The sequence below is a fragment of the Coturnix japonica genome, unplaced genomic scaffold (assembly GCF_054131305.1).
Source record: "Coturnix japonica strain WE unplaced genomic scaffold, WE-NBRP24 Scf055, whole genome shotgun sequence".
In the NCBI taxonomy this organism is placed as follows: Eukaryota; Metazoa; Chordata; class Aves; order Galliformes; family Phasianidae; genus Coturnix; species Coturnix japonica.
The window spans coordinates 32,708-57,461 of record NW_028188958.1 but is presented as its reverse complement, the minus strand read 5'-3'; the positions used below and the strand labels follow the sequence as shown (position 1 = coordinate 57,461).

The 24,754-nt window shown below is 51.7% G+C and overlaps 2 protein-coding genes and 4 long non-coding RNA genes across 6 annotated transcripts; all 6 read right to left on the bottom strand.

The window, feature by feature from the left end:
* Positions 1-7,414: 7,414 nt before the first annotated feature.
* LOC146751985 (uncharacterized) lies at positions 7,415-8,649 on the bottom strand. Its single transcript, XR_014941052.1, has 2 exons — positions 8,254-8,649; positions 7,415-7,515 (listed from the first exon to the last, which is right to left on the bottom strand). It is a non-coding gene; the product is annotated as an uncharacterized LOC146751985 (long non-coding RNA).
* Positions 8,650-9,313: 664 nt separating this feature from the next.
* Positions 9,314-10,198, bottom strand: LOC146751984 (rho GTPase-activating protein 32-like). The gene is made up of 2 exons (XM_085533189.1): positions 10,072-10,198; positions 9,314-9,821 (listed from the first exon to the last, which is right to left on the bottom strand). The coding sequence occupies exons 1-2, from the start codon at positions 10,196-10,198 to the stop codon at positions 9,403-9,405; spliced, it is 546 nt and encodes a 181-aa protein (XP_085389315.1). The 3' UTR covers positions 9,314-9,402.
* Positions 10,199-11,266: 1,068 nt separating this feature from the next.
* LOC146751983 (uncharacterized) lies at positions 11,267-11,762 on the bottom strand. Its single transcript, XR_014941051.1, has 2 exons — positions 11,673-11,762; positions 11,267-11,407 (listed from the first exon to the last, which is right to left on the bottom strand). It is a non-coding gene; the product is annotated as an uncharacterized LOC146751983 (long non-coding RNA).
* A 7,921-nt stretch (positions 11,763-19,683) lies between these two features.
* On the bottom strand, positions 19,684-20,602 carry LOC146751982 (uncharacterized). The gene is made up of 2 exons (XR_014941054.1): positions 20,523-20,602; positions 19,684-19,784 (listed from the first exon to the last, which is right to left on the bottom strand). It is a non-coding gene; the product is annotated as an uncharacterized LOC146751982 (long non-coding RNA).
* Positions 20,603-21,582: 980 nt separating this feature from the next.
* Positions 21,583-22,585, bottom strand: LOC146751981 (rho GTPase-activating protein 32-like). The gene is made up of 2 exons (XM_085533225.1): positions 22,341-22,585; positions 21,583-22,090 (listed from the first exon to the last, which is right to left on the bottom strand). The coding sequence occupies exons 1-2, from the start codon at positions 22,465-22,467 to the stop codon at positions 21,672-21,674; spliced, it is 546 nt and encodes a 181-aa protein (XP_085389351.1). The 5' UTR covers positions 22,468-22,585; the 3' UTR covers positions 21,583-21,671.
* A 950-nt stretch (positions 22,586-23,535) lies between these two features.
* LOC146751980 (uncharacterized) lies at positions 23,536-24,031 on the bottom strand. Its single transcript, XR_014941053.1, has 2 exons — positions 23,942-24,031; positions 23,536-23,676 (listed from the first exon to the last, which is right to left on the bottom strand). It is a non-coding gene; the product is annotated as an uncharacterized LOC146751980 (long non-coding RNA).
* Between the last annotated feature and the right edge of the window lie 723 nt (positions 24,032-24,754).

Sequence of the window (24,754 nt, the reverse complement as noted above, 5' to 3'; positions counted from 1 at the left end):
AGCTGCCACAGGTTTGGGAACCATGGGGACAGCGCGCTGGTGGTCAGCACCGAGGCAGACTCGATGCCTTCCAAGAGGCATCAGGGGAACACAGCAGCACACAGCCTGTGTCATTGAGGTCAAGCAGTGCAAGCTCTGGGGGCTTTACTGCCTGATTGCACAGCACAGCTCCTCGCAGCAGGCATTCCTCTCCAAGTCCACTTTGCTATTAACCCCATTCTACCAATAGCTGGGGAACAGCAAAGGAAAGGGAATTCTCACAAGCATTGTGAATAGCTTAAATAAGCACCTCCTGGCACCACCACAAGTGGCATCAGTGAGAGGCAGGATGTGGCAAAGGCATGCCTCATGGGTCTAACAGAAAGAAGACCTCAGAACTGGGGCACTGCTGCAACCACTAGCCAGGACGCCCAGGGAACAGGTATGTGTCATTTCCAAGACATTGCCCTGAGCTTACCGAGAACTTGTCATACAGTTGGTCGGTCAGGAGAGGGTTCGGGAGCTCCCTGAAGTACAACTTGCACAGGGAGCTCACGCTGTGAAGTTCTCGGACGCTTAGCTCGGGAACCTGCTCCGTATCGAATTCATGGCTGCAGAGAAGGACACAGAATTGGGCAGAGGGCTTTGAGAAAGAGGAAAACAAGTCCAAAGACACACATACAGTCAAGAAAAGGAAGAGGTTCCTCTGAACGCCTGCAGCATGGCACGGGCCCCTACTGACAGCTGTGTCAGTTGCAGCACTCTTACCGTAGTTGCTGGATCCTGGATGCCACGCCGGACAGGCGGTATATCCCCCGCACCACACCATGTTCCTCAATGAATTGAGCGCAGCTCAGGAGGACCTGGGGGACTACAGAACAAGAGCCAGCGGTTAGCTCAGCTTCTTACTTAAGTCCTGGTTCAGGCCGTGCTCTTCTCACATCCCATCCTCTAAGCCCAGCCGGGCTACCGCTTGCTTCCTCCTTACAGGAGAAAGCTGGCAGAGACAGCTGTGAGGATAGTGCACAGAGACGCGTTCTTGGCTTTCCAGAAATGCCATGACCTATCAACAGCCTGGAGAAAGTAATTCTGGCAAAGCCACAGACACTGCAAGTCCCATCACAGCTCCCTGGGGAATGGAAGAATCCAATCTCACATCCAGAAGAGCTAGGGAAAGGATGCAGGATGCTCTCTGTGGCTAGAAGCCTTCCTACGTTTTCAGGCTGAAACAATTTCTGGATATGATCTCCCTTTCAACTTTAGATGCCCAACGGAGAAAGATCTCAGGAATGGGTTGTTCCTTACCATCACGGCCAGAGCGGAGAAGGTGCTCCCCCAGGTCACAGCCAAACACCCCTTCCTTCGTTGGCTCCGGCTCCGTTGCTCTCCTGGGGCGGGCCTTCACCAAGGAACGAAGGAAGGTACTGAGCTTGCCCCGTTTCTTCAGCACTGCACAACAAAACAAAGAAACCAGTTCATTTCAGGCTTGGATCGGTTGGACGAGGCCGATCATAACACATTTGACCGAGCACGTAACAACAGGAAGAACATTCCAAACAAGGACACGCAAGAACGGTTTTCCCCATCCCTGCAACTGCCCAAGGCCAGGTCAGAAGGGGCCCCATACAGCCTGCTCTCATCTCCAGCTAAATGCACAGGCTGGCGACCCAGACTGAGGCAGGGGCCTTGGAGCCTGAGGATCCTTTAGGCCCCTTCCAATCCCAAGCCATTCAAGGAGGATTCTGTGACTTCCCCATGCCCAAGAATAAACACAGTGAGATTGGGCCAGATCTCTGCGTGTTCCGCTTAATGCAGTCCTCTTGCTAAGCTTGCTCATCTCGGGCATTAACAAAACCCCTGAAAGCCAAGTTGTGTCCCCATTTTATTAATCCGCATTGTCAAATGTAAAACACGTACCTGGCTTTGGCAAGGAATTGACGAGGGACTCGGGAACTTTTCCGCTGATGAGTTCCACGCACTCACCAGGGAAAAACCCGACCTGGAACAAGAACAAAAAGACAGGTGGGCATTAGCCCAAGCTCAGCACCAAAGGGAAGGTCCTCTGACACCGACACAGGGCAACTGCTTGCGTCTAGAAGCCGTCCTGTGCAGGCAGAGCAGCTCCAGTCTGAGATTCCTGACTCTACTCAAGTTGTGCTCTCTAGTCGGAAACGTGTGCCTACCTCAAAGCCACGCTTGCCTCTCCACCAGGGGCTCAGCTCCTTTGGTGGCATAGCAACTATGCACACCAAGTCTCCAACCTGCAAGAGATTGAGACATCAATCCCAGCTTCAGCACAGCTGGCAGGAAAGCACAGCTCAAATAACTGCCTGATTCTTTGCTGCAGAATATCCTCAAGCTTGACAGCAAGGGAGACATTTTGAAGGAGTCTTGAGAGTATTCGAAAGGCGTTCACACCCTATACTACTCTCCCGTGCATGACAACAAGGAACGCCTGGAACTGCTTACCTCCAGGGAGAGCTCATCCGGCCCCTGGGCGACGTGGCTCTTAATAACATGGGCTGCCGCAATCGCCGGAACGTTAAGAGATGACACCGCACGCTCCAGCTGCGGCTTCCGCATGTTATCAGCCTGCAAAACAGAGCACAAGCCTTGGTCAGGAGCTGAGGACAAACCAGGAGGATTTCAAGGTGAGGAGCACATCTGCAGAGAAAGCTGCAGCAAATGCGCTCCATCCTTGTCGGGAGCACTTCAGAAGGAGCTGCACATCTCATCACAGTTGTTTCTCTTCCTGGCGTGCATTGCCAGGCCATGCAAAGATGCATCTCTCTCTACCCAGACTAATCAGCAGTGGCACTGGTGCAGACAGGTGGCCAGGCCCTTTTTGGCCCATTCTTTCCTGCAGGAGAGTGCATCTGCAGCTCCCTCTGCTGGCTCAACACAGGGAACAAAGACCAGCCAGAGCTTCATACTGTACCTCCGTCGCCGCCACCTCAGGCTCGCGGCTGATCCCACTGCACGCGACACCCATCACAGCAAGTGTGAAGAGCTGGAACAGAGCAGAAACACTTCTGTTTTCTCTGTTCACACAGCACAGTATGGGGACACTTCTTCAGAACTACCCTCGCATGCCCTGCGGCAAAACCATGAAGGGGGACAAAACATGGCACGTACCTGGCAGTGAGATCACCTCAAGCTACCTGCAGCAGTTCCTTGTCGCTTTGCTCAGATGTAATGAGAGCAAAAGCTGCACCGAGGCAGTGGGCGGATGGTGAAGAGAGGAGAGAGAAAGAGCAGGTCAGCGAGCAGGGCTAAGACAGCCATGGAATAACGCACACAGCACAACCGTCCCATCCCCTTGCTGCAAGACACGCTGAGTCTCAGGCTACGTGATGCCTGTCCTCCCAGCAACTTTACGATGCTTCCACAACTGAGTAAAGACGACGACGGAAGAAGCACCGAACGGGTGCCACCTTTACGAATACCCCCTTTGGAACGTGTGTACCGGGGGAAAATTACGTCTGATGGTCAAGAGTAAGTAATATGGTGCTGTGAGCTCCGACAGCCAGCAGTTCTCAACACCTCACTGCCCACCCGTCCATCCCACGTTGGCTCAGCTTACCTACAAGATGCTGCGCACGATGGTGTGAAGAAAAAGGCACTAAAGGCACTAAAGGCACTAAAGGCACAAGAGCAACAAACCAACCAACTACTCCGACCACTAGCTCACCCACAAAGGAGCACAGAACGCACCGCTCCTCCCCTCATTCCAGACGCTTATGACATCACCAAGGGCCAACAGCCTGGTCCACCATGACCCCCCACAAGGCGGGGAGGCAACACCACGTGGTCACGTCTATTTCCAACACGGCACCACAACATTCCAGAACTCAGTGTGGGCTTGGAATTCTATCCTGGTGTGGCAGCGCAATGGGAGGTGTTAGGGCACAGCTGAAGAGCAGACAGACACCGGATGTTTCCAAAGGAGGGTGCCAGAATAACTCTCAGCAGTCTCTTGCAGGGCTCTTTGGGATGCTTCAAACCCATTTTCACTGCCTAGGTCATTTCTAGAAAGTCCAGCCGACAAATGCTCACTTTGTCTGGGGAACGCCTCTATGCATCATGAATGAAAAATAAAATAAAATGGGCACGTGACCTTGTGACCTCTCTGCTCTTGTTGTCATCCAGACACCTAAGATGAGCATTACGTGTTCGTGCTCCTGAATGAAGATTCACCCAAGTCTGTGTTCCACTCTGCTCCATCTCTGGGTCTAAAAGAAACACAGACAGAGATGATTACAAGATCCTTTGCACATATGAAAGCTCAGGGTGCACACTAATTCTCTTTAGCAAGAAATACTACTTGAGAATTCACAGAATCCACACATAAACTTACTTTCTCTTTAACCCTTTTCCTTTGTACATGATTCCACTATTTATACCCTCAATTAATGATTCATACTGCACATGATGTTATGATGTAGAATATTGACAGCAACAGCACAAAACCATGACAGAATCCACAGACAGTTTTTTGAGAGGTAGTATGAAAGATGAACAGAAAGGAAATAGATTCATTCAAATAACCTACTTAATCCTCTCCCCATCAAAAAGGAAGCCTTCTGGGCACTGTTACAAGCTGCTCCTAGAACAACTTGCACCACAAACTGCGGTACATACATCTTCTTCCCACAGCACCCTCCCCTCTCTGGTTAGTGTCAGATTCACTCAGGTTAAAATACGTGGATCAGAACAGCCATTCAGTTCTGCTGAGGCAGGATCCCACTGCCGGGATGTCCCCCAGTCCCATTTCCTGCTTTTCCCAGCACGGGTGGTGAAGGGAACAGCAACTGACATCACCTACCCAGACTTCTGCAGGGCCTTCCATTCAGTCTCACATCACAGCGAGAAGCAGGAGAGCTCTCGTTGCACAAAGCTCGGGGCTGCAGAAATCAAGGCTGCCTCTAAGGTGGTGCTTCAAACAACATGTGTAATTGGACACGAGACATGAAAGACAGGGCTGCAAGCGCAACATCAGCGCTTCCTGCAGAGCACATCGCACAGCTGTAGGCACACTGCAGAAGACTCACACAGCACCTGAGAGGTAACAGCTCAGGAAGGAAAACCTTACCCTGTGAACACAGCCACAAGCTACTCTCTTCTTCGTGGCCTTCGTTCACACTGAGCATTTCCCTCAAGAGTGCTGCTCAAGGTGATGCTGTCTCCAGCTGTTGGCCACTTGCACTGCTGGACGCTGCACCCACAGCTCATTCTGCTTGAAGTAAAGCCTGCTGGCTTCACTCCAAAGCACAGGCACAGGCCACAGCCTGGTCCACCTGCTTTGTCTGAAAAGCTTCTAAAGCTGCTCTCATTGGATCCCTTCTGCTGCTCGTTCTCTCTGGGCAGGAAGCTCTACTCTCACAGCAACAGCCAAGAGCTGGAAGGCTGGAAACGCCTCCAATCCCCACGGATGATTCTGTCTACAAACACAACAGCTGCCTGCTCTTCAGCAGGGGGATGCTCACCCAGCAAAGCGCTCACCCAGCAGATACCTTTTCCATACTCTCAGAGCTGTCATAACAGTGTGCAGCCCTTGGCACTGCATTTCCAATCAAGGTAAACATAGATCTAAGCTACTCCTTCTGTGTTAATACTTAGATTCCCAGTTGCAGTTGGAGCTCGAGAGCTCAACACAACAGATATGACACGAGGTGCAACTGGAAGACGTGTCTCCAAGCCAACAAAAGCCAACTCACCAACCAAGAGCCAGGTCTTGCTAATTCAACTGATCAGAGCATGTGGGAGGGGGCCGGACATCAGACCACAAGTGTCCATTTCCACTGCAGCTCCATCTAGAGAAGAGCACCAATCAGCAGGTGAGAATGAATTCATTCACAGGCTGCACAATGAGTCAGTTCTTTACACAAAAATACCCCACATTGATCCCCACAAAAAAGGGAACGGCAGGAGCTAATACGGACCAAAGAGGTTCTTGTTCCTACGCCTCATCCTCTCACCCCAAGTCCTGGGTGATGCCCACAGGCTTCAAGTCAGGTCTCAAATCCATTGGACTCCTGTCTCTGGATTTGCCCTGGTCTGGCCCAAGCCCCGGTCCTACCATAGGATTGTAGAATTACTCAGGTTGGAAAAGACCTTGAAGATGATCAAGTCCAACCGCAGCCTAACCAGTACCCTAACTCTAAAAACCCTACACTAAATCATATCCCTGAGTACCACATCCAAATGGCTCTTAAATACAACCAGGGATGGCGATTCAACCACCTCCCTTGGGAGCCTATTCCAGTCACCAATGCCGAGTACAGAGGCAGGATGACTTCCCTAGTCCTGCTCACCACACCATTCCTGATACAAGCCAGGATTCCATTGGCCCTCTTGGCCACCTGGGCACACTGCTGGCTCATATTCAGCCGAGTGTCCATCAGCACACCAAGGTCTCTTTTCTTCTGGGAGCTTTCCAGCCACACCTCCCCAAGCCTGTAGGGTTGCCTGGGGTTGTTGTGACCAAAATGCAGGACCCGACACTTGGCCCTCATGAAACTCATGCCGTTAGCATGAGTTAACCAGATAGACCCTGGGATGCAGACTGCTCTCCAAAGCCCAACTGGACACCAGCACACAAGAAGTTGATCAGATCCATCCCCAAGCAAGCACCAAGCCTCCCCAGGAAACTCTTTGCCATCAGCTCCGTCATCGCCTTTCCTTTCCTCCACACCTCAATCCCAAAGTAGTTCCCACATCTGCCAGCACGTGTTACCTCCCACCTTCTCATCGCACAGTGCTTCAACAGCACCAAATTTGCTTCTGGGGCCCTCCTTCACCTCACTGTGCTAACACTCAACTGTCATTATGATTAAACCACATTCTTTCTTTCCTCCTCAAAATAAAATGATTCTCAGACTAGAGGAATAGAAGGCTGAATCTGAGACACCCCCAGTCTGCAAAATAATCTGCTGCTTGGAAGCAAAGCGCTGTGCCAAGGAGTGCAGCTGCAAGCCGCAGGAGAAAAGTCACCATGCTGCCCTTCTCCTTTAGAACAGAAGGAAACACCACAGAAAGACAGAACAGGCTTCACAAGCTCAAAATCCAGCACATCAAGCTGGCAAGAGATGATTCTGAACTGCCCTCGTTTACACTCATCTCCACAGTGGGGTCCGTCGTGGAGAGCTGAGAAGGAACTTACTGGCAGAGGCAGGGCCCTTCCCTGCAGCACTCCTTCTGGTAGTTCAGATTTAACTTACACAGAAATCCTAGCAGACGTTCTCACTGAGAACTGCACCTAAAATTCTTCCTTCCAGAGGAAAACAGGCCCAACACGCGGTTGTATACAATGCTTTCATCAAAACGAAGCAGAGATGGCACAGCAGGACAGACCTACTCAGAGTGCATGTTAGAAGCCATTCAAGAACCTAGTCGTTCTTGCTGCAGGTCCCCCGACTTCTGTTAAAAGCTGAACTGTCTCCAGAGCACCTGTTTCCATCAGCTGCCACCATCTAAAACAGCCAGCCTTCCTGCGGTCACCTGGCCCAAACATCCCTTTTGCTCTACGCTTGATTCCTGCAAGAGATCACAGTAAGGGATCACAGTGCTGGCACAGCTGAAACATAAAGGGTGTGCGAGTTCCCTGTTAGCACTCAGTGTGAACAAATCTACCAATGAGCAACACCGTGAATCCTCACTCACCTCAGCAGAGGTCAGCCCGCACCCCAGCCTTCCGCCTATCCACGTGCACATGCACACATGTGCAATGCTCTGCCCCTTCTACACACCCTCATGCACGCAACGCATCTTGTACCCTCCTTAGCATTCACAAACGTGCAAACCATCCCTGGGAACACATATGTGCCAACAAATACCACAAAACATCCCTTTGTCTCCACCTGTGTGCAACCCAACTCCTCACACACCCCTGTGCAAACACACAATTGTGCCACCGCATCCACGCACTATCCGTGTGCTCACACACACTCATGCAACCACATCCCTTGGTGCAGCCCTGTGCGCACACACACAGACACATGTGCATCCCCTTCCTTTCACTCCCAAAGTGCACACACACACCGGTACCACAATGTCCTTGCGCAGCTCCAACACTCTGCACACCCCTGTGCACGCACATATACGTGCAGGCTCGTCCTTACACACATACCCACTGACCTACACACACCTGAGCAACCCCACTGATTTGTACACTCATGGACACAAATGTGTGTGCAACACCATTGGTGCACAAATACACACAAACACACAAACTCATGGAACCCCACTGCTTTGTGCAATGCTGTGCACACTCACGTGTGTCATGCACTGATTTCCCAGCCAGTCCTCGTGGGGCCTCTTACTTAGGACGGGAGTGCAGGGGAGCAGCCAGAAGCTGTCTGCATTCCCTGCTGTCTGTTGGGCAGTTTTTCTGGAGATGCTTGGGTTGCTTTGCTTTTCCTTGGGAGGTGGGAATGAGCTTTGGGTTGGAGGCACATCCCGTGCCAGAGCATCCCAATGGCATGCGTGGGATCAGCAGGTCTGTCAGAGAAGTGGGTGAGGTTGCACACCAAGCTGCAGCAGAGGAAGGGGAGGAGGTTCCAGCACAGCTCTGCACCATTCTCTGCCACACTGGGCAGCTTGTTCCTGGCTCAGCAGTGCCATCAGACAAGAAGCAGGGAAGGAAATCAAGGATGGTGGGTACCATCAAACGCTGTCGGTGCATGCCTTCGTAAGAAAAACAGACCCAGAGCTTGTGGGTTGTTTCTGCTTTGGTAGCATTCATGTGCTGTAGCTGAGCAAAAGGTTGTGCTGCTTGAATCTTCTTCTGCAAGAGCCGCCTACCAGTAAATGTCTGCAGAGATAGAGGATGTGACAGAAAGCATTTGTCTCCACGACAGTGTAGTTACACTTGGTCGAGAGAGTGAGAGAGGCAGGCAGCACTGCCTGATGTTGGTCAGGGTGAGCTCCTCCTGCCGCAGCGCGATGATGGCAGGGCTGGAGATGATCTGCAGGGACAGCTCACAGGTGGGAGCCAGGAATGGACACGGTGGGAGGACAGAGGTGTCAGGGAGCAGCCACGGCGTTGAAGAGCATCCAAAAAGCAATAAAAAAAAGCACTGAAAAGCATCACAAAGCCACAGCCAGGAGGCTTGCAGTTTTCATGAGCAGTATCCAGGATGCTAGAGACTATTTGCTGCCATAAAAAATGGTAGCAGAGCTCTCACTGCAGGCATCCCAAAGTCAGGCAAAATGTGAACACATCCAGAGCTCTGCTGCACGCACCCCACAGCCAGAGCGTTGCAAGCTGAGCTGCCTTGCTGTTTCTTGCACTCTTCCCAGTCCCTGTGAATGAAGACTCGGAATGCAGCCAAAGTGTTGATTGAGCACGAGCGTGCCTTTATTCAATGGGACAAAGGAGGGCGTGAGAGGTCCAGGCTTTAAGATGGGACTCATCCTCTGTTGTTAAGGAGGGAGTGGCTCAGAGCTCCTGCTGTTACTTGGAGCCTGGGCCTGGTGGCCTGATTCTATGCCCCCCTCCAAGGGGCTCGTCATCTCCTCTGTGTCGCTGACCTGAGCCTGCATGGTGCTGCTGCTGTCGGGGCATTCAGGCTGTGCTTGGGCTGGGCTGCACTGCAGAAGCACTGGGTCCAGGCTGGTGCCTGTGGTGTCTGGCAGGCTCAGGTCAGCAGCTTCAGCAGGGATGGGATGAATGAGGGCTTGAACTTCGATGACGTTCTTCTCTTGATCACTGCTGTCATATGGAAGGCTTTCATTGGAACTGCAGCATCCTGTGCTTCCCATGAGTTCTCCATTGATGGAAGCACAGGATGCATCATCGTCACATGCCCTGAGTCTTTGGGGTACATGAGGGCTGGAGTCACCTAGGAAGGAGTAGATGCACAGCGGTTAGTGTCGAACATTCGCAAGATGAATCATGGAAGAGGTTCTTGACATTTGGCTATGTATGGGTGGTGGGCAGAAGCAAATAGGCTTCTAACAACAGTGTCACTGTCTTGAAAGTGATCCTCGTGCAGGATCCTCCTCGTGAAGGAGGTACAAGCCCACTGAAAGCATGAATTCTAGCTGTGTTGCTCACAAGCAGTGTTTTGAAAGCTGGATTTGCACTCTTACCTGCCAGGACCACGACTTCTGCTTCTGATGGCTCCCTGGCACTGCGCTGCAGTTGGTGTTCGGCCACAGGTGATGGTCTTTGCAGGCAGAGGCAGGAACACCAACTGCCGCAGCGCGATGACTCCATCCTCTTTCTGGGAGAACTTGCTCTGGAGAGAGAAAACAGAGCATGCTGTCAGTCGTGGTGTAGGGTGAAGGAAGAGCTGCTCCGAGCCCTTGACAACAGTTGCCCGTTCCTGGCACTGCCTGCTTTCTGCTGAAACACAGCTTAGAAACGCGCTCTGTTTCAAACAGCAGAGGACGCTTCCATTCCTACAGCTCCGCCCTCAAGTCCTGCTGGCTCCTTTTCTCTCAACCATGTCAAGCAAGATGTGGAGCATGTGAGCAAAGGCTCCACAGCAGGACAGGACAGGAGCTGGCAGGCTCATATATATATAATGGACAAAAATTAAACCAATAAAACCCAACCGACCAATGATGATAGGGGCTGGAAAGGGAAGTCCTCTTTACCTTTTAGAAGGAAAATCAATTACTGTGTGGAAGTTCCCCTGTACAACTGCGGGGGCTTCCTCCTCTTCTATCTCGCTGCTCCGTGTCGCTGTGGGAGAGCTGCTCTGGCCGTTTCTCTCAGCCTGTGCCTCCTGCACAGTGAGCAGCTTTGTGGCAGGAGGAGATACCCACACAGACTTTAGCCCGGCCAGAGAACTGTGCCCTGCAAGGGAAAACCAAAGGTAAGAGGGAGGATCAGACAGCAGCAGCACAGCCACCCCAGTTCTGCATTTCTCTTAGACTTGCTTATCCGAATCACTGGAAGAAGAGGAGCTCAAAATAACCGTGTGCTCAGAGGTATGCTCGTGGCAAAGGACACAGCCAGAATTAAGAGCAGCTCACTGTATCGAAAGAGGCAAACAAAAACCCTATTAAAACCAGGGGGCAGGGAACTCAGAAAGGTTCGCTGCCACACTTCAATCATGCATCACCTGCTGGCAAAACATCTTAACAGCAGTGACAGTTTTCTCCATGTAAGGTTTGGGTTTGGACACACTAAGGACCCAGCAACAGGGTGCCATATTCTAATCTAAGCCCAGAAGCCTGTTGTCTCCTCGACAGTTAGAGCATTTTCAGAGGTCTTAGAGAAGGCCTGGATTGGATCAAGATGTCAGATCAAGATCAAGCTAATGGAGGAAGATGCTCACCCTCTCCCACGGCTGGTGTGGATTTGGAGCAGAAGATGACGTCTGTGTGGCTTATGATGAACTCAACAACAGCCGACTGCGTCTGCAGCTCCATACAGGCAACTTCTCTGCTGGCGCAGGCAGACTGGCTCTGCTGGGATCTGAAGAAAAGGCAGATCTTACAAATCATTTCCCCAAGATCATTTCCCCAAGTATGAATTTTTGCAGAGAAAAACTGTCAGACTGGGCTCTGGAGACTTCCGCAGTGGGCCATCAGCAATGCCACTGACAAAATTCTCAAGGAAGTTCAAGGACACAATAGACCCATCTAAACATGAGAGCAGAAACTGTCATCTAGAAATTGTGCCCCTGGGGTTGGGAGAGAGCAGAAGTAAGCATGGTGTTGAAACGGAAAAAGAAGTTTACCTTAAAAGGTTTGGAGCCCACACTATCGCTAAATTCTTAGCGTCCATGTTGGTGACGGAGCTGTTCCCGGCTAGAGACGCCAAGTGTCTCATCAGGTATTCCAGCGTCCTGGAAAACAAGAGAGGCAGATGTTCAGCACCAAAAAGCAAGCGGTGCTGCAGTGCACAAAACAAACCTCACTTCATGCTAGTGGTTGTCATTGCTACTGTCCCTGAATATGAAGTAGATAAAACGTTTCCAATGGCACCACGCTGCAGTACCAAGCCCTGCAAAGCACAGCCGCAGCCATTGGCTGCACCAATCGTACCCCCGTGCCAAGGAACTGACCCAATCCATTGACCCAATGCAGCCTTCAGCCGCTTCAGCGTGCACAGGCATGATGTTGCAGGTGTGAGGCAACACCTGGAATCGCATCATTGCCCTCTGAAAGGCAGCAGGGCTGAGCTCAGCAGACCGAGCGCAGCACTGACCTGTAGTGAGGAGCGGGCAGCTGCTGGATGGCTTCCTGCATTCTGTGCATCCGCTCCTCCTCTGTGGCAGCACAAACAGCGTCCTGGAAAAAGGCAGGAAGGGATTCAGACACCAGTCAGGCTGGAGAGCTGCCACAGGTTTGGGAACCATGGGGACAGCGCGCTGGTGGTCAGCACCGAGGCAGACTCGATGCCTTCCAAGAGGCATCAGGGGAACACAGCAGCACACAGCCTGTGTCATTGAGGTCAAGCAGTGCAAGCTCTGGGGGCTTTACTGCCTGATTGCACAGCACAGCTCCTCGCAGCAGGCATTCCTCTCCAAGTCCACTTTGCTATTAACCCCATTCTACCAATAGCTGGGGAACAGCAAAGGAAAGGGAATTCTCACAAGCATTGTGAATAGCTTAAATAAGCACCTCCTGGCACCACCACAAGTGGCATCAGTGAGAGGCAGGATGTGGCAAAGGCATGCCTCATGGGTCTAACAGAAAGAAGACCTCAGAACTGGGGCACTGCTGCAACCACTAGCCAGGACGCCCAGGGAACAGGTATGTGTCATTTCCAAGACATTGCCCTGAGCTTACCGAGAACTTGTCATACAGTTGGTCGGTCAGGAGAGGGTTCGGGAGCTCCCTGAAGTACAACTTGCACAGGGAGCTCACGCTGTGAAGTTCTCGGACGCTTAGCTCGGGAACCTGCTCCGTATCGAATTCATGGCTGCAGAGAAGGACACAGAATTGGGCAGAGGGCTTTGAGAAAGAGGAAAACAAGTCCAAAGACACACATACAGTCAAGAAAAGGAAGAGGTTCCTCTGAACGCCTGCAGCATGGCACGGGCCCCTACTGACAGCTGTGTCAGTTGCAGCACTCTTACCGTAGTTGCTGGATCCTGGATGCCACGCCGGACAGGCGGTATATCCCCCGCACCACACCATGTTCCTCAATGAATTGAGCGCAGCTCAGGAGGACCTGGGGGACTACAGAACAAGAGCCAGCGGTTAGCTCAGCTTCTTACTTAAGTCCTGGTTCAGGCCGTGCTCTTCTCACATCCCATCCTCTAAGCCCAGCCGGGCTACCGCTTGCTTCCTCCTTACAGGAGAAAGCTGGCAGAGACAGCTGTGAGGATAGTGCACAGAGACGCGTTCTTGGCTTTCCAGAAATGCCATGACCTATCAACAGCCTGGAGAAAGTAATTCTGGCAAAGCCACAGACACTGCAAGTCCCATCACAGCTCCCTGGGGAATGGAAGAATCCAATCTCACATCCAGAAGAGCTAGGGAAAGGATGCAGGATGCTCTCTGTGGCTAGAAGCCTTCCTACGTTTTCAGGCTGAAACAATTTCTGGATATGATCTCCCTTTCAACTTTAGATGCCCAACGGAGAAAGATCTCAGGAATGGGTTGTTCCTTACCATCACGGCCAGAGCGGAGAAGGTGCTCCCCCAGGTCACAGCCAAACACCCCTTCCTTCGTTGGCTCCGGCTCCGTTGCTCTCCTGGGGCGGGCCTTCACCAAGGAACGAAGGAAGGTACTGAGCTTGCCCCGTTTCTTCAGCACTGCACAACAAAACAAAGAAACCAGTTCATTTCAGGCTTGGATCGGTTGGACGAGGCCGATCATAACACATTTGACCGAGCACGTAACAACAGGAAGAACATTCCAAACAAGGACACGCAAGAACGGTTTTCCCCATCCCTGCAACTGCCCAAGGCCAGGTCAGAAGGGGCCCCATACAGCCTGCTCTCATCTCCAGCTAAATGCACAGGCTGGCGACCCAGACTGAGGCAGGGGCCTTGGAGCCTGAGGATCCTTTAGGCCCCTTCCAATCCCAAGCCATTCAAGGAGGATTCTGTGACTTCCCCATGCCCAAGAATAAACACAGTGAGATTGGGCCAGATCTCTGCGTGTTCCGCTTAATGCAGTCCTCTTGCTAAGCTTGCTCATCTCGGGCATTAACAAAACCCCTGAAAGCCAAGTTGTGTCCCCATTTTATTAATCCGCATTGTCAAATGTAAAACACGTACCTGGCTTTGGCAAGGAATTGACGAGGGACTCGGGAACTTTTCCGCTGATGAGTTCCACGCACTCACCAGGGAAAAACCCGACCTGGAACAAGAACAAAAAGACAGGTGGGCATTAGCCCAAGCTCAGCACCAAAGGGAAGGTCCTCTGACACCGACACAGGGCAACTGCTTGCGTCTAGAAGCCGTCCTGTGCAGGCAGAGCAGCTCCAGTCTGAGATTCCTGACTCTACTCAAGTTGTGCTCTCTAGTCGGAAACGTGTGCCTACCTCAAAGCCACGCTTGCCTCTCCACCAGGGGCTCAGCTCCTTTGGTGGCATAGCAACTATGCACACCAAGTCTCCAACCTGCAAGAGATTGAGACATCAATCCCAGCTTCAGCACAGCTGGCAGGAAAGCACAGCTCAAATAACTGCCTGATTCTTTGCTGCAGAATATCCTCAAGCTTGACAGCAAGGGAGACATTTTGAAGGAGTCTTGAGAGTATTCGAAAGGCGTTCACACCCTATACTACTCTCCCGTGCATGACAACAAGGAACGCCTGGAACTGCTTACCTCCAGGGAGAGCTCATCCGGCCCCTGGGCGACGTGGCTCTTAATAACATGGGCTGCCGCAATCGCCGGAATGTTAAGAGATGACACCGCACGCTCCAGCTGCGGCTTCCGCATGTTATCAGCCTGCAAAACAGAGCACAAGCCTTGGTCAGGAGCTGAGGACAAACCAGGAGGATTTCAAGGTGAGGAGCACATCTGCAGAGAAAGCTGCAGCAAATGCGCTCCATCCTTGTCGGGAGCACTTCAGAAGGAGCTGCACATCTCATCACAGTTGTTTCTCTTCCTGGCGTGCATTGCCAGGCCATGCAAAGATGCATCTCTCTCTACCCAGACTAATCAGCAGTGGCACTGGTGCAGACAGGTGGCCAGGCCCTTTTTGGCCCATTCTTTCCTGCAGGAGAGTGCATCTGCAGCTCCCTCTGCTGGCTCAACACAGGGAACAAAGACCAGCCAGAGCTTCATACTGTACCTCCGTCGCCGCCACCTCAGGCTCGCGGCTGATCCCACTGCACGCGACACCCATCACAGCAAGTGTGAAGAGCTGGAACAGAGCAGAAACACTTCTGTTTTCTCTGTTCACACAGCACAGTATGGGGACACTTCTTCAGAACTACCCTCGCATGCCCTGCGGCAAAACCATGAAGGGGGACAAAACATGGCACGTACCTGGCAGTGAGATCACCTCAAGCTACCTGCAGCAGTTCCTTGTCGCTTTGCTCAGATGTAATGAGAGCAAAAGCTGCACCGAGGCAGTGGGCGGATGGTGAAGAGAGGAGAGAGAAAGAGCAGGTCAGCGAGCAGGGCTAAGACAGCCATGGAATAACGCACACAGCACAACCGTCCCATCCCCTTGCTGCAAGACACGCTGAGTCTCAGGCTACGTGATGCCTGTCCTCCCAGCAACTTTACGATGCTTCCACAACTGAGTAAAGACGACGACGGAAGAAGCACCGAACGGGTGCCACCTTTACGAATACCCCCTTTGGAACGTGTGTACCGGGGGAAAATTACGTCTGATGGTCAAGAGTAAGTAATATGGTGCTGTGAGCTCCGACAGCCAGCAGTTCTCAACACCTCACTGCCCACCCGTCCATCCCACGTTGGCTCAGCTTACCTACAAGATGCTGCGCACGATGGTGTGAAGAAAAAGGCACTAAAGGCACTAAAGGCACTAAAGGCACAAGAGCAACAAACCAACCAACTACTCCGACCACTAGCTCACCCACAAAGGAGCACAGAACGCACCGCTCCTCCCCTCATTCCAGACGCTTATGACATCACCAAGGGCCAACAGCCTGGTCCACCATGACCCCCCACAAGGCGGGGAGGCAACACCACGTGGTCACGTCTATTTCCAACACGGCACCACAACATTCCAGAACTCAGTGTGGGCTTGGAATTCTATCCTGGTGTGGCAGCGCAATGGGAGGTGTTAGGGCACAGCTGAAGAGCAGACAGACACCGGATGTTTCCAAAGGAGGGTGCCAGAATAACTCTCAGCAGTCTCTTGCAGGGCTCTTTGGGATGCTTCAAACCCATTTTCACTGCCTAGGTCATTTCTAGAAAGTCCAGCCGACAAATGCTCACTTTGTCTGGGGAACGCCTCTATGCATCATGAATGAAAAATAAAATAAAATGGGCACGTGACCTTGTGACCTCTCTGCTCTTGTTGTCATCCAGACACCTAAGATGAGCATTACGTGTTCGTGCTCCTGAATGAAGATTCACCCAAGTCTGTGTTCCACTCTGCTCCATCTCTGGGTCTAAAAGAAACACAGACAGAGATGATTACAAGATCCTTTGCACATATGAAAGCTCAGGGTGCACACTAATTCTCTTTAGCAAGAAATACTACTTGAGAATTCACAGAATCCACACATAAACTTACTTTCTCTTTAACCCTTTTCCTTTGTACATGATTCCACTATTTATACCCTCAATTAATGATTCATACTGCACATGATGTTATGATGTAGAATATTGACAGCAACAGCACAAAACCATGACAGAATCCACAGACAGTTTTTTGAGAGGTAGTATGAAAGATGAACAGAAAGGAAATAGATTCATTCAAATAACCTACTTAATCCTCTCCCCATCAAAAAGGAAGCCTTCTGGGCACTGTTACAAGCTGCTCCTAGAACAACTTGCACCACAAACTGCGGTACATACATCTTCTTCCCACAGCACCCTCCCCTCTCTGGTTAGTGTCAGATTCACTCAGGTTAAAATACGTGGATCAGAACAGCCATTCAGTTCTGCTGAGGCAGGATCCCACTGCCGGGATGTCCCCCAGTCCCATTTCCTGCTTTTCCCAGCACGGGTGGTGAAGGGAACAGCAACTGACATCACCTACCCAGACTTCTGCAGGGCCTTCCATTCAGTCTCACATCACAGCGAGAAGCAGGAGAGCTCTCGTTGCACAAAGCTCGGGGCTGCAGAAATCAAGGCTGCCTCTAAGGTGGTGCTTCAAACAACATGTGTAATTGGACACGAGACATGAAAGACAGGGCTGCAAGCGCAACATCAGCGCTTCCTGCAGAGCACATCGCACAGCTGTAGGCACACTGCAGAAGACTCACACAGCACCTGAGAGGTAACAGCTCAGGAAGGAAAACCTTACCCTGTGAACACAGCCACAAGCTACTCTCTTCTTCGTGGCCTTCGTTCACACTGAGCATTTCCCTCAAGAGTGCTGCTCAAGGTGATGCTGTCTCCAGCTGTTGGCCACTTGCACTGCTGGACGCTGCACCCACAGCTCATTCTGCTTGAAGTAAAGCCTGCTGGCTTCACTCCAAAGCACAGGCACAGGCCACAGCCTGGTCCACCTGCTTTGTCTGAAAAGCTTCTAAAGCTGCTCTCATTGGATCCCTTCTGCTGCTCGTTCTCTCTGGGCAGGAAGCTCTACTCTCACAGCAACAGCCAAGAGCTGGAAGGCTGGAAACGCCTCCAATCCCCACGGATGATTCTGTCTACAAACACAACAGCTGCCTGCTCTTCAGCAGGGGGATGCTCACCCAGCAAAGCGCTCACCCAGCAGATACCTTTTCCATACTCTCAGAGCTGTCATAACAGTGTGCAGCCCTTGGCACTGCATTTCCAATCAAGGTAAACATAGATCTAAGCTACTCCTTCTGTGTTAATACTTAGATTCCCAGTTGCAGTTGGAGCTCGAGAGCTCAACACAACAGATATGACACGAGGTGCAACTGGAAGACGTGTCTCCAAGCCAACAAAAGCCAACTCACCAACCAAGAGCCAGGTCTTGCTAATTCAACTGATCAGAGCATGTGGGAGGGGGCCGGACATCAGACCACAAGTGTCCATTTCCACTGCAGCTCCATCTAGAGAAGAGCACCAATCAGCAGGTGAGAATGAATTCATTCACAGGCTGCACAATGAGTCAGTTCTTTACACAAAAATACCCCACATTGATCCCCACAAAAAAGGGAACGGCAGGAGCTAATACGGACCAAAGAGGTTCTTGTTCCTACGCCTCATCCTCTCACCCCAAGTCCTGGGTGATGCCCACAGGCTTCAAGTCAGGTCTCAAATCCATTGGACTCCTGTCTCTGGATTTGCCCTGGTCTGGCCCAAGCCCCGGTCCTACCATAGGATTGTAGAATTACTCAGGTTGGAAAAGACCTTGAAGATGATCAAGTCCAACCGCAGCCTAACCAGTACCCTAACTCTAAAAACCCTACACTAAATCATATCCCTGAGTACCACATCCAAATGGCTCTTAAATACAACCAGGGATGGCGATTCAACCACCTCCCTTGGGAGCCTATTCCAGTCACCAATGCCGAGTACAGAGGCAGGATGACTTCCCTAGTCCTGCTCACCACACCATTCCTGATACAAGCCAGGATTCCATTGGCCCTCTTGGCCACCTGGGCACACTGCTGGCTCATATTCAGCCGAGTGTCCATCAGCACACCAAGGTCTCTTTTCTTCTGGGAGCTTTCCAGCCACACCTCCCCAAGCCTGTAGGGTTGCCTGGGGTTGTTGTGACCAAAATGCAGGACCCGACACTTGGCCCTCATGAAACTCATGCCGTTAGCATGAGTTAACCAGATAGACCCTGGGATGCAGACTGCTCTCCAAAGCCCAACTGGACACCAGCACACAAGAAGTTGATCAGATCCATCCCCAAGCAAGCACCAAGCCTCCCCAGGAAACTCTTTGCCATCAGCTCCGTCATCGCCTTTCCTTTCCTCCACACCTCAATCCCAAAGTAGTTCCCACATCTGCCAGCACGTGTTACCTCCCACCTTCTCATCGCACAGTGCTTCAACAGCACCAAATTTGCTTCTGGGGCCCTCCTTCACCTCACTGTGCTAACACTCAACTGTCATTATGATTAAACCACATTCTTTCTTTCCTCCTCAAAATAAAATGATTCTCAGACTAGAGGAATAGAAGGCTGAATCTGAGACACCCCCAGTCTGCAAAATAATCTGCTGCTTGGAAGCAAAGCGCTGTGCCAAGGAGTGCAGCTGCAAGCCGCAGGAGAAAAGTCACCATGCTGCCCTTCTCCTTTAGAACAGAAGGAAACACCACAGAAAGACAGAACAGGCTTCACAAGCTCAAAATCCAGCACATCAAGCTGGCAAGAGATGATTCTGAACTGCCCTCGTTTACACTCATCTCCACAGTGGGGTCCGTCGTGGAGAGCTGAGAAGGAACTTACTGGCAGAGGCAGGGCCCTTCCCTGCAGCACTCCTTCTGGTAGTTCAGATTTAACTTACACAGAAATCCTAGCAGACGTTCTCACTGAGAACTGCACCTAAAATTCTTCCTTCCAGAGGAAAACAGGCCCAACACGCGGTTGTATACAATGCTTTCATCAAAACGAAGCAGAGATGGCACAGCAGGACAGACCTACTCAGAGTGCATGTTAGAAGCCATTCAAGAACCTAGTCGTTCTTGCTGCAGGTCCCCCGACTTCTGTTAAAAGCTGAACTGTCTCCAGAGCACCTGTTTCCATCAGCTGCCACCATCTAAAACAGCCAGCCTTCCTGCGGTCACCTGGCCCAAACATCCCTTTTGCTCTACGCTTGATTCCTGCAAGAGATCACAGTAAGGGATCACAGTGCTGGCACAGCTGAAACATAAAGGGTGTGCGAGTTCCCTGTTAGCACTCAGTGTGAACAAATCTACCAATGAGCAACACCGTGAATCCTCACTCACCTCAGCAGAGGTCAGCCCGCACCCCAGCCTTCCGCCTATCCACGTGCACATGCACACATGTGCAATGCTCTGCCCCTTCTACACACCCTCATGCACGCAACGCATCTTGTACCCTCCTTAGCATTCACAAACGTGCAAACCATCCCTGGGAACACATATGTGCCAACAAATACCACAAAACATCCCTTTGTCTCCACCTGTGTGCAACCCAACTCCTCACACACCCCTGTGCAAACACACAATTGTGCCACCGCATCCACGCACTATCCGTGTGCTCACACACACTCATGCAACCACATCCCTTGGTGCAGCCCTGTGCGCACACACACAGACACATGTGCATCCCCTTCCTTTCACTCCCAAAGTGCACACACACACCGGTACCACAATGTCCTTGCGCAGCTCCAACACTCTGCACACCCCTGTGCACGCACATATACGTGCAGGCTCGTCCTTACACACATACCCACTGACCTACACACACCTGAGCAACCCCACTGATTTGTACACTCATGGACACAAATGTGTGTGCAACACCATTGGTGCACAAATACACACAAACACACAAACTCATGGAACCCCACTGCTTTGTGCAATGCTGTGCACACTCACGTGTGTCATGCACTGATTTCCCAGCCAGTCCTCGTGGGGCCTCTTACTTAGGACGGGAGTGCAGGGGAGCAGCCAGAAGCTGTCTGCATTCCCTGCTGTCTGCTGGGCAGTTTTTCTGGAGATGCTTGGGTTGCTTTGCTTTTCCTTGGGAGGTGGGAATGAGCTTTGGGTTGGAGGCACATCCCGTGCCAGAGCATCCCAATGGCATGCGTGGGATCAGCAGGTCTGTCAGAGAAGTGGGTGAGGTTGCACACCAAGCTGCAGCAGAGGAAGGGGAGGAGGTTCCAGCACAGCTCTGCACCATTCTCTGCCACACTGGGCAGCTTGTTCCTGGCTCAGCAGTGCCATCAGACAAGAAGCAGGGAAGGAAATCAAGGATGGTGGGTACCATCAAACGCTGTCGGTGCATGCCTTCGTAAGAAAAACAGACCCAGAGCTTGTGGGTTGTTTCTGCTTTGGTAGCATTCATGTGCTGTAGCTGAGCAAAAGGTTGTGCTGCTTGAATCTTCTTCTGCAAGAGCCGCCTACCAGTAAATGTCTGCAGAGATAGAGGATGTGACAGAAAGCATTTGTCTCCACGACAGTGTAGTTACACTTGGTCGAGAGAGTGAGAGAGGCAGGCAGCACTGCCTGATGTTGGTCAGGGTGAGCTCCTCCTGCCGCAGCGCGATGATGGCAGGGCTGGAGATGATCTGCAGGGACAGCTCACAGGTGGGAGCCAGGAATGGACACGGTGGGAGGACAGAGGTGTCAGGGAGCAGCCACGGCGTTGAAGAGCATCCAAAAAGCAATAAAAAAAAGCACTGAAAAGCATCACAAAGCCACAGCCAGGAGGCTTGCAGTTTTCATGAGCAGTATCCAGGATGCTAGAGACTATTTGCTGCCATAAAAAATGGTAGCAGAGCTCTCACTGCAGGCATCCCAAAGTCAGGCAAAATGTGAACACATCCAGAGCTCTGCTGCACGCACCCCACAGCCAGAGCGTTGCAAGCTGAGCTGCCTTGCTGTTTCTTGCACTCTTCCCAGTCCCTGTGAATGAAGACTCGGAATGCAGCCAAAGTGTTGATTGAGCACGAGCGTGCCTTTATTCAATGGGACAAAGGAGGGCGTGAGAGGTCCAGGCTTTAAGATGGGACTCATCCTCTGTTGTTAAGGAGGGAGTGGCTCAGAGCTCCTGCTGTTACTTGGAGCCTGGGCCTGGTGGCCTGATTCTATGCCCCCCTCCAAGGGGCTCGTCATCTCCTCTGTGTCGCTGACCTGAGCCTGCATGGTGCTGCTGCTGTCGGGGCATTCAGGCTGTGCTTGGGCTGGGCTGCACTGCAGAAGCACTGGGTCCAGGCTGGTGCCTGTGGTGTCTGGCAGGCTCAGGTCAGCAGCTTCAGCAGGGATGGGATGAATGAGGGCTTGAACTTCGATGACGTTCTTCTCTTGATCACTGCTGTCATATGGAAGGCTTTCATTGGAACTGCAGCATCCTGTGCTTCCCATGAGTTCTCCATTGATGGAAGCACAGGATGCATCATCGTCACATGCCCTGAGTCTTTGGGGTACATGAGGGCTGGAGTCACCTAGGAAGGAGTAGATGCACAGCGGTTAGTGTCGAACATTCGCAAGATGAATCATGGAAGAGGTTCTTGACATTTGGCTATGTATGGGTGGTGGGCAGAAGCAAATAGGCTTCTAACAACAGTGTCACTGTCTTGAAAGTGATCCTCGTGCAGGATCCTCCTCGTGAAGGAGGTACAAGCCCACTGAAAGCATGAATTCTAGCTGTGTTGCTCACAAGCAGTGTTTTGAAAGCTGGATTTGCACTCTTACCTGCCAGGACCACGACTTCTGCTTCTGATGGCTCCCTGGCACTGCGCTGCAGTTGGTGTTCGGCCACAGGTGATGGTCTTTGCAGGCAGAGGCAGGAACACCAACTGCCACAGCGCGATGACTCCATCCTCTTTCTGGGAGAACTTGCTCTGGAGAGAGAAAACAGAGCATGCTGTCAGTCGTGGTGTAGGGTGAAGGAAGAGCTGCTCCGAGCCCTTGACAACAGTTGCCCGTTCCTGGCACTGCCTGCTTTCTGCTGAAACACAGCTTAGAAACGCGCTCTGTTTCAAACAGCAGAGGACGCTTCCATTCCTACAGCTCCGCCCTCAAGTCCTGCTGGCTCCTTTTCTCTCAACCATGTCAAGCAAGATGTGGAGCATGTGAGCAAAGGCTCCACAGCAGGACAGGACAGGAGCTGGCAGGCTCATATATATATAATGGACAAAAATTAAACCAATAAAACCCAACCGACCAATGATGATAGGGGCTGGAAAGGGAAGTCCTCTTTACCTTTTAGAAGGAAAATCAATTACTGTGTGGAAGTTCCCCTGTACAACTGCGGGGGCTTCCTCCTCTTCTATCTCGCTGCTCCGTGTCGCTGTGGGAGAGCTGCTCTGGCCGTTTCTCTCAGCCTGTGCCTCCTGCACAGTGAGCAGCTTTGTGGCAGGAGGAGATACCCACACAGACTTTAGCCCGGCCAGAGAACTGTGCCCTGCAAGGGAAAACCAAAGGTAAGAGGGAGGATCAGACAGCAGCAGCACAGCCACCCCAGTTCTGCATTTCTCTTAGACTTGCTTATCCGAATCACTGGAAGAAGAGGAGCTCAAAATAACCGTGTGCTCAGAGGTATGCTCGTGGCAAAGGACACAGCCAGAATTAAGAGCAGCTCACTGTATCGAAAGAGGCAAACAAAAACCCTATTAAAACCAGGGGGCAGGGAACTCAGAAAGGTTCGCTGCCACACTTCAATCATGCATCACCTGCTGGCAAAACATCTTAACAGCAGTGACAGTTTTCTCCATGTAAGGTTTGGGTTTGGACACACTAAGGACCCAGCAACAGGGTGCCATATTCTAATCTAAGCCCAGAAGCCTGTTGTCTCCTCGACAGTTAGAGCATTTTCAGAGGTCTTAGAGAAGGCCTGGATTGGATCAAGATGTCAGATCAAGATCAAGCTAATGGAGGAAGATGCTCACCCTCTCCCACGGCTGGTGTGGATTTGGAGCAGAAGATGACGTCTGTGTGGCTTATGATGAACTCAACAACAGCCGACTGCGTCTGCAGCTCCATACAGGCAACTTCTCTGCTGGCGCAGGCAGACTGGCTCTGCTGGGATCTGAAGAAAAGGCAGATCTTACAAATCATTTCCCCAAGATCATTTCCCCAAGTATGAATTTTTGCAGAGAAAAACTGTCAGACTGGGCTCTGGAGACTTCCGCAGTGGGCCATCAGCAATGCCACTGACAAAATTCTCAAGGAAGTTCAAGGACACAATAGACCCATCTAAACATGAGAGCAGAAACTGTCATCTAGAAATTGTGCCCCTGGGGTTGGGAGAGAGCAGAAGTAAGCATGGTGTTGAAACGGAAAAAGAAGTTTACCTTAAAAGGTTTGGAGCCCACACTATCGCTAAATTCTTAGCGTCCATGTTGGTGACGGAGCTGTTCCCGGCTAGAGACGCCAAGTGTCTCATCAGGTATTCCAGCGTCCTGGAAAACAAGAGAGGCAGATGTTCAGCACCAAAAAGCAAGCGGTGCTGCAGTGCACAAAACAAACCTCACTTCATGCTAGTGGTTGTCATTGCTACTGTCCCTGAATATGAAGTAGATAAAACGTTTCCAATGGCACCACGCTGCAGTACCAAGCCCTGCAAAGCACAGCCGCAGCCATTGGCTGCACCAATCGTACCCCCGTGCCAAGGAACTGACCCAATCCATTGACCCAATGCAGCCTTCAGCCGCTTCAGCGTGCACAGGCATGATGTTGCAGGTGTGAGGCAACACCTGGAATCGCATCATTGCCCTCTGAAAGGCAGCAGGGCTGAGCTCAGCAGACCGAGCGCAGCACTGACCTGTAGTGAGGAGCGGGCAGCTGCTGGATGGCTTCCTGCATTCTGTGCATCCGCTCCTCCTCTGTGGCAGCACAAACAGCGTCCTGGAAAAAGGCAGGAAGGGATTCAGACACCAGTCAGGCTGGAGAGCTGCCACAGGTTTGGGAACCATGGGGACAGCGCGCTGGTGGTCAGCACCGAGGCAGACTCGATGCCTTCCAAGAGGCATCAGGGGAACACAGCAGCACACAGCCTGTGTCATTGAGGTCAAGCAGTGCAAGCTCTGGGGGCTTTACTGCCTGATTGCACAGCACAGCTCCTCGCAGCAGGCATTCCTCTCCAAGTCCACTTTGCTATTAACCCC

Bases quoted from the DNA above. Each gene is read 5' to 3' on its own strand.
- LOC146751984 (XM_085533189.1), bottom strand. From the start codon at position 10,198: ATGGAGTCATCGCGCTGCGGCAGTTGGTGTTCCTGCCTCTGCCTGCAA. The intron at 9,822-10,071 runs GTAAGAGTGCAA...ACTCCTTCCTAG, and splicing joins AGAAGTCGTGGTCCTGGCAG to GTGACTCCAGCCCTCATGTA.
- LOC146751981 (XM_085533225.1), bottom strand. From the start codon at position 22,467: ATGGAGTCATCGCGCTGTGGCAGTTGGTGTTCCTGCCTCTGCCTGCAA. The intron at 22,091-22,340 runs GTAAGAGTGCAA...ACTCCTTCCTAG, and splicing joins AGAAGTCGTGGTCCTGGCAG to GTGACTCCAGCCCTCATGTA.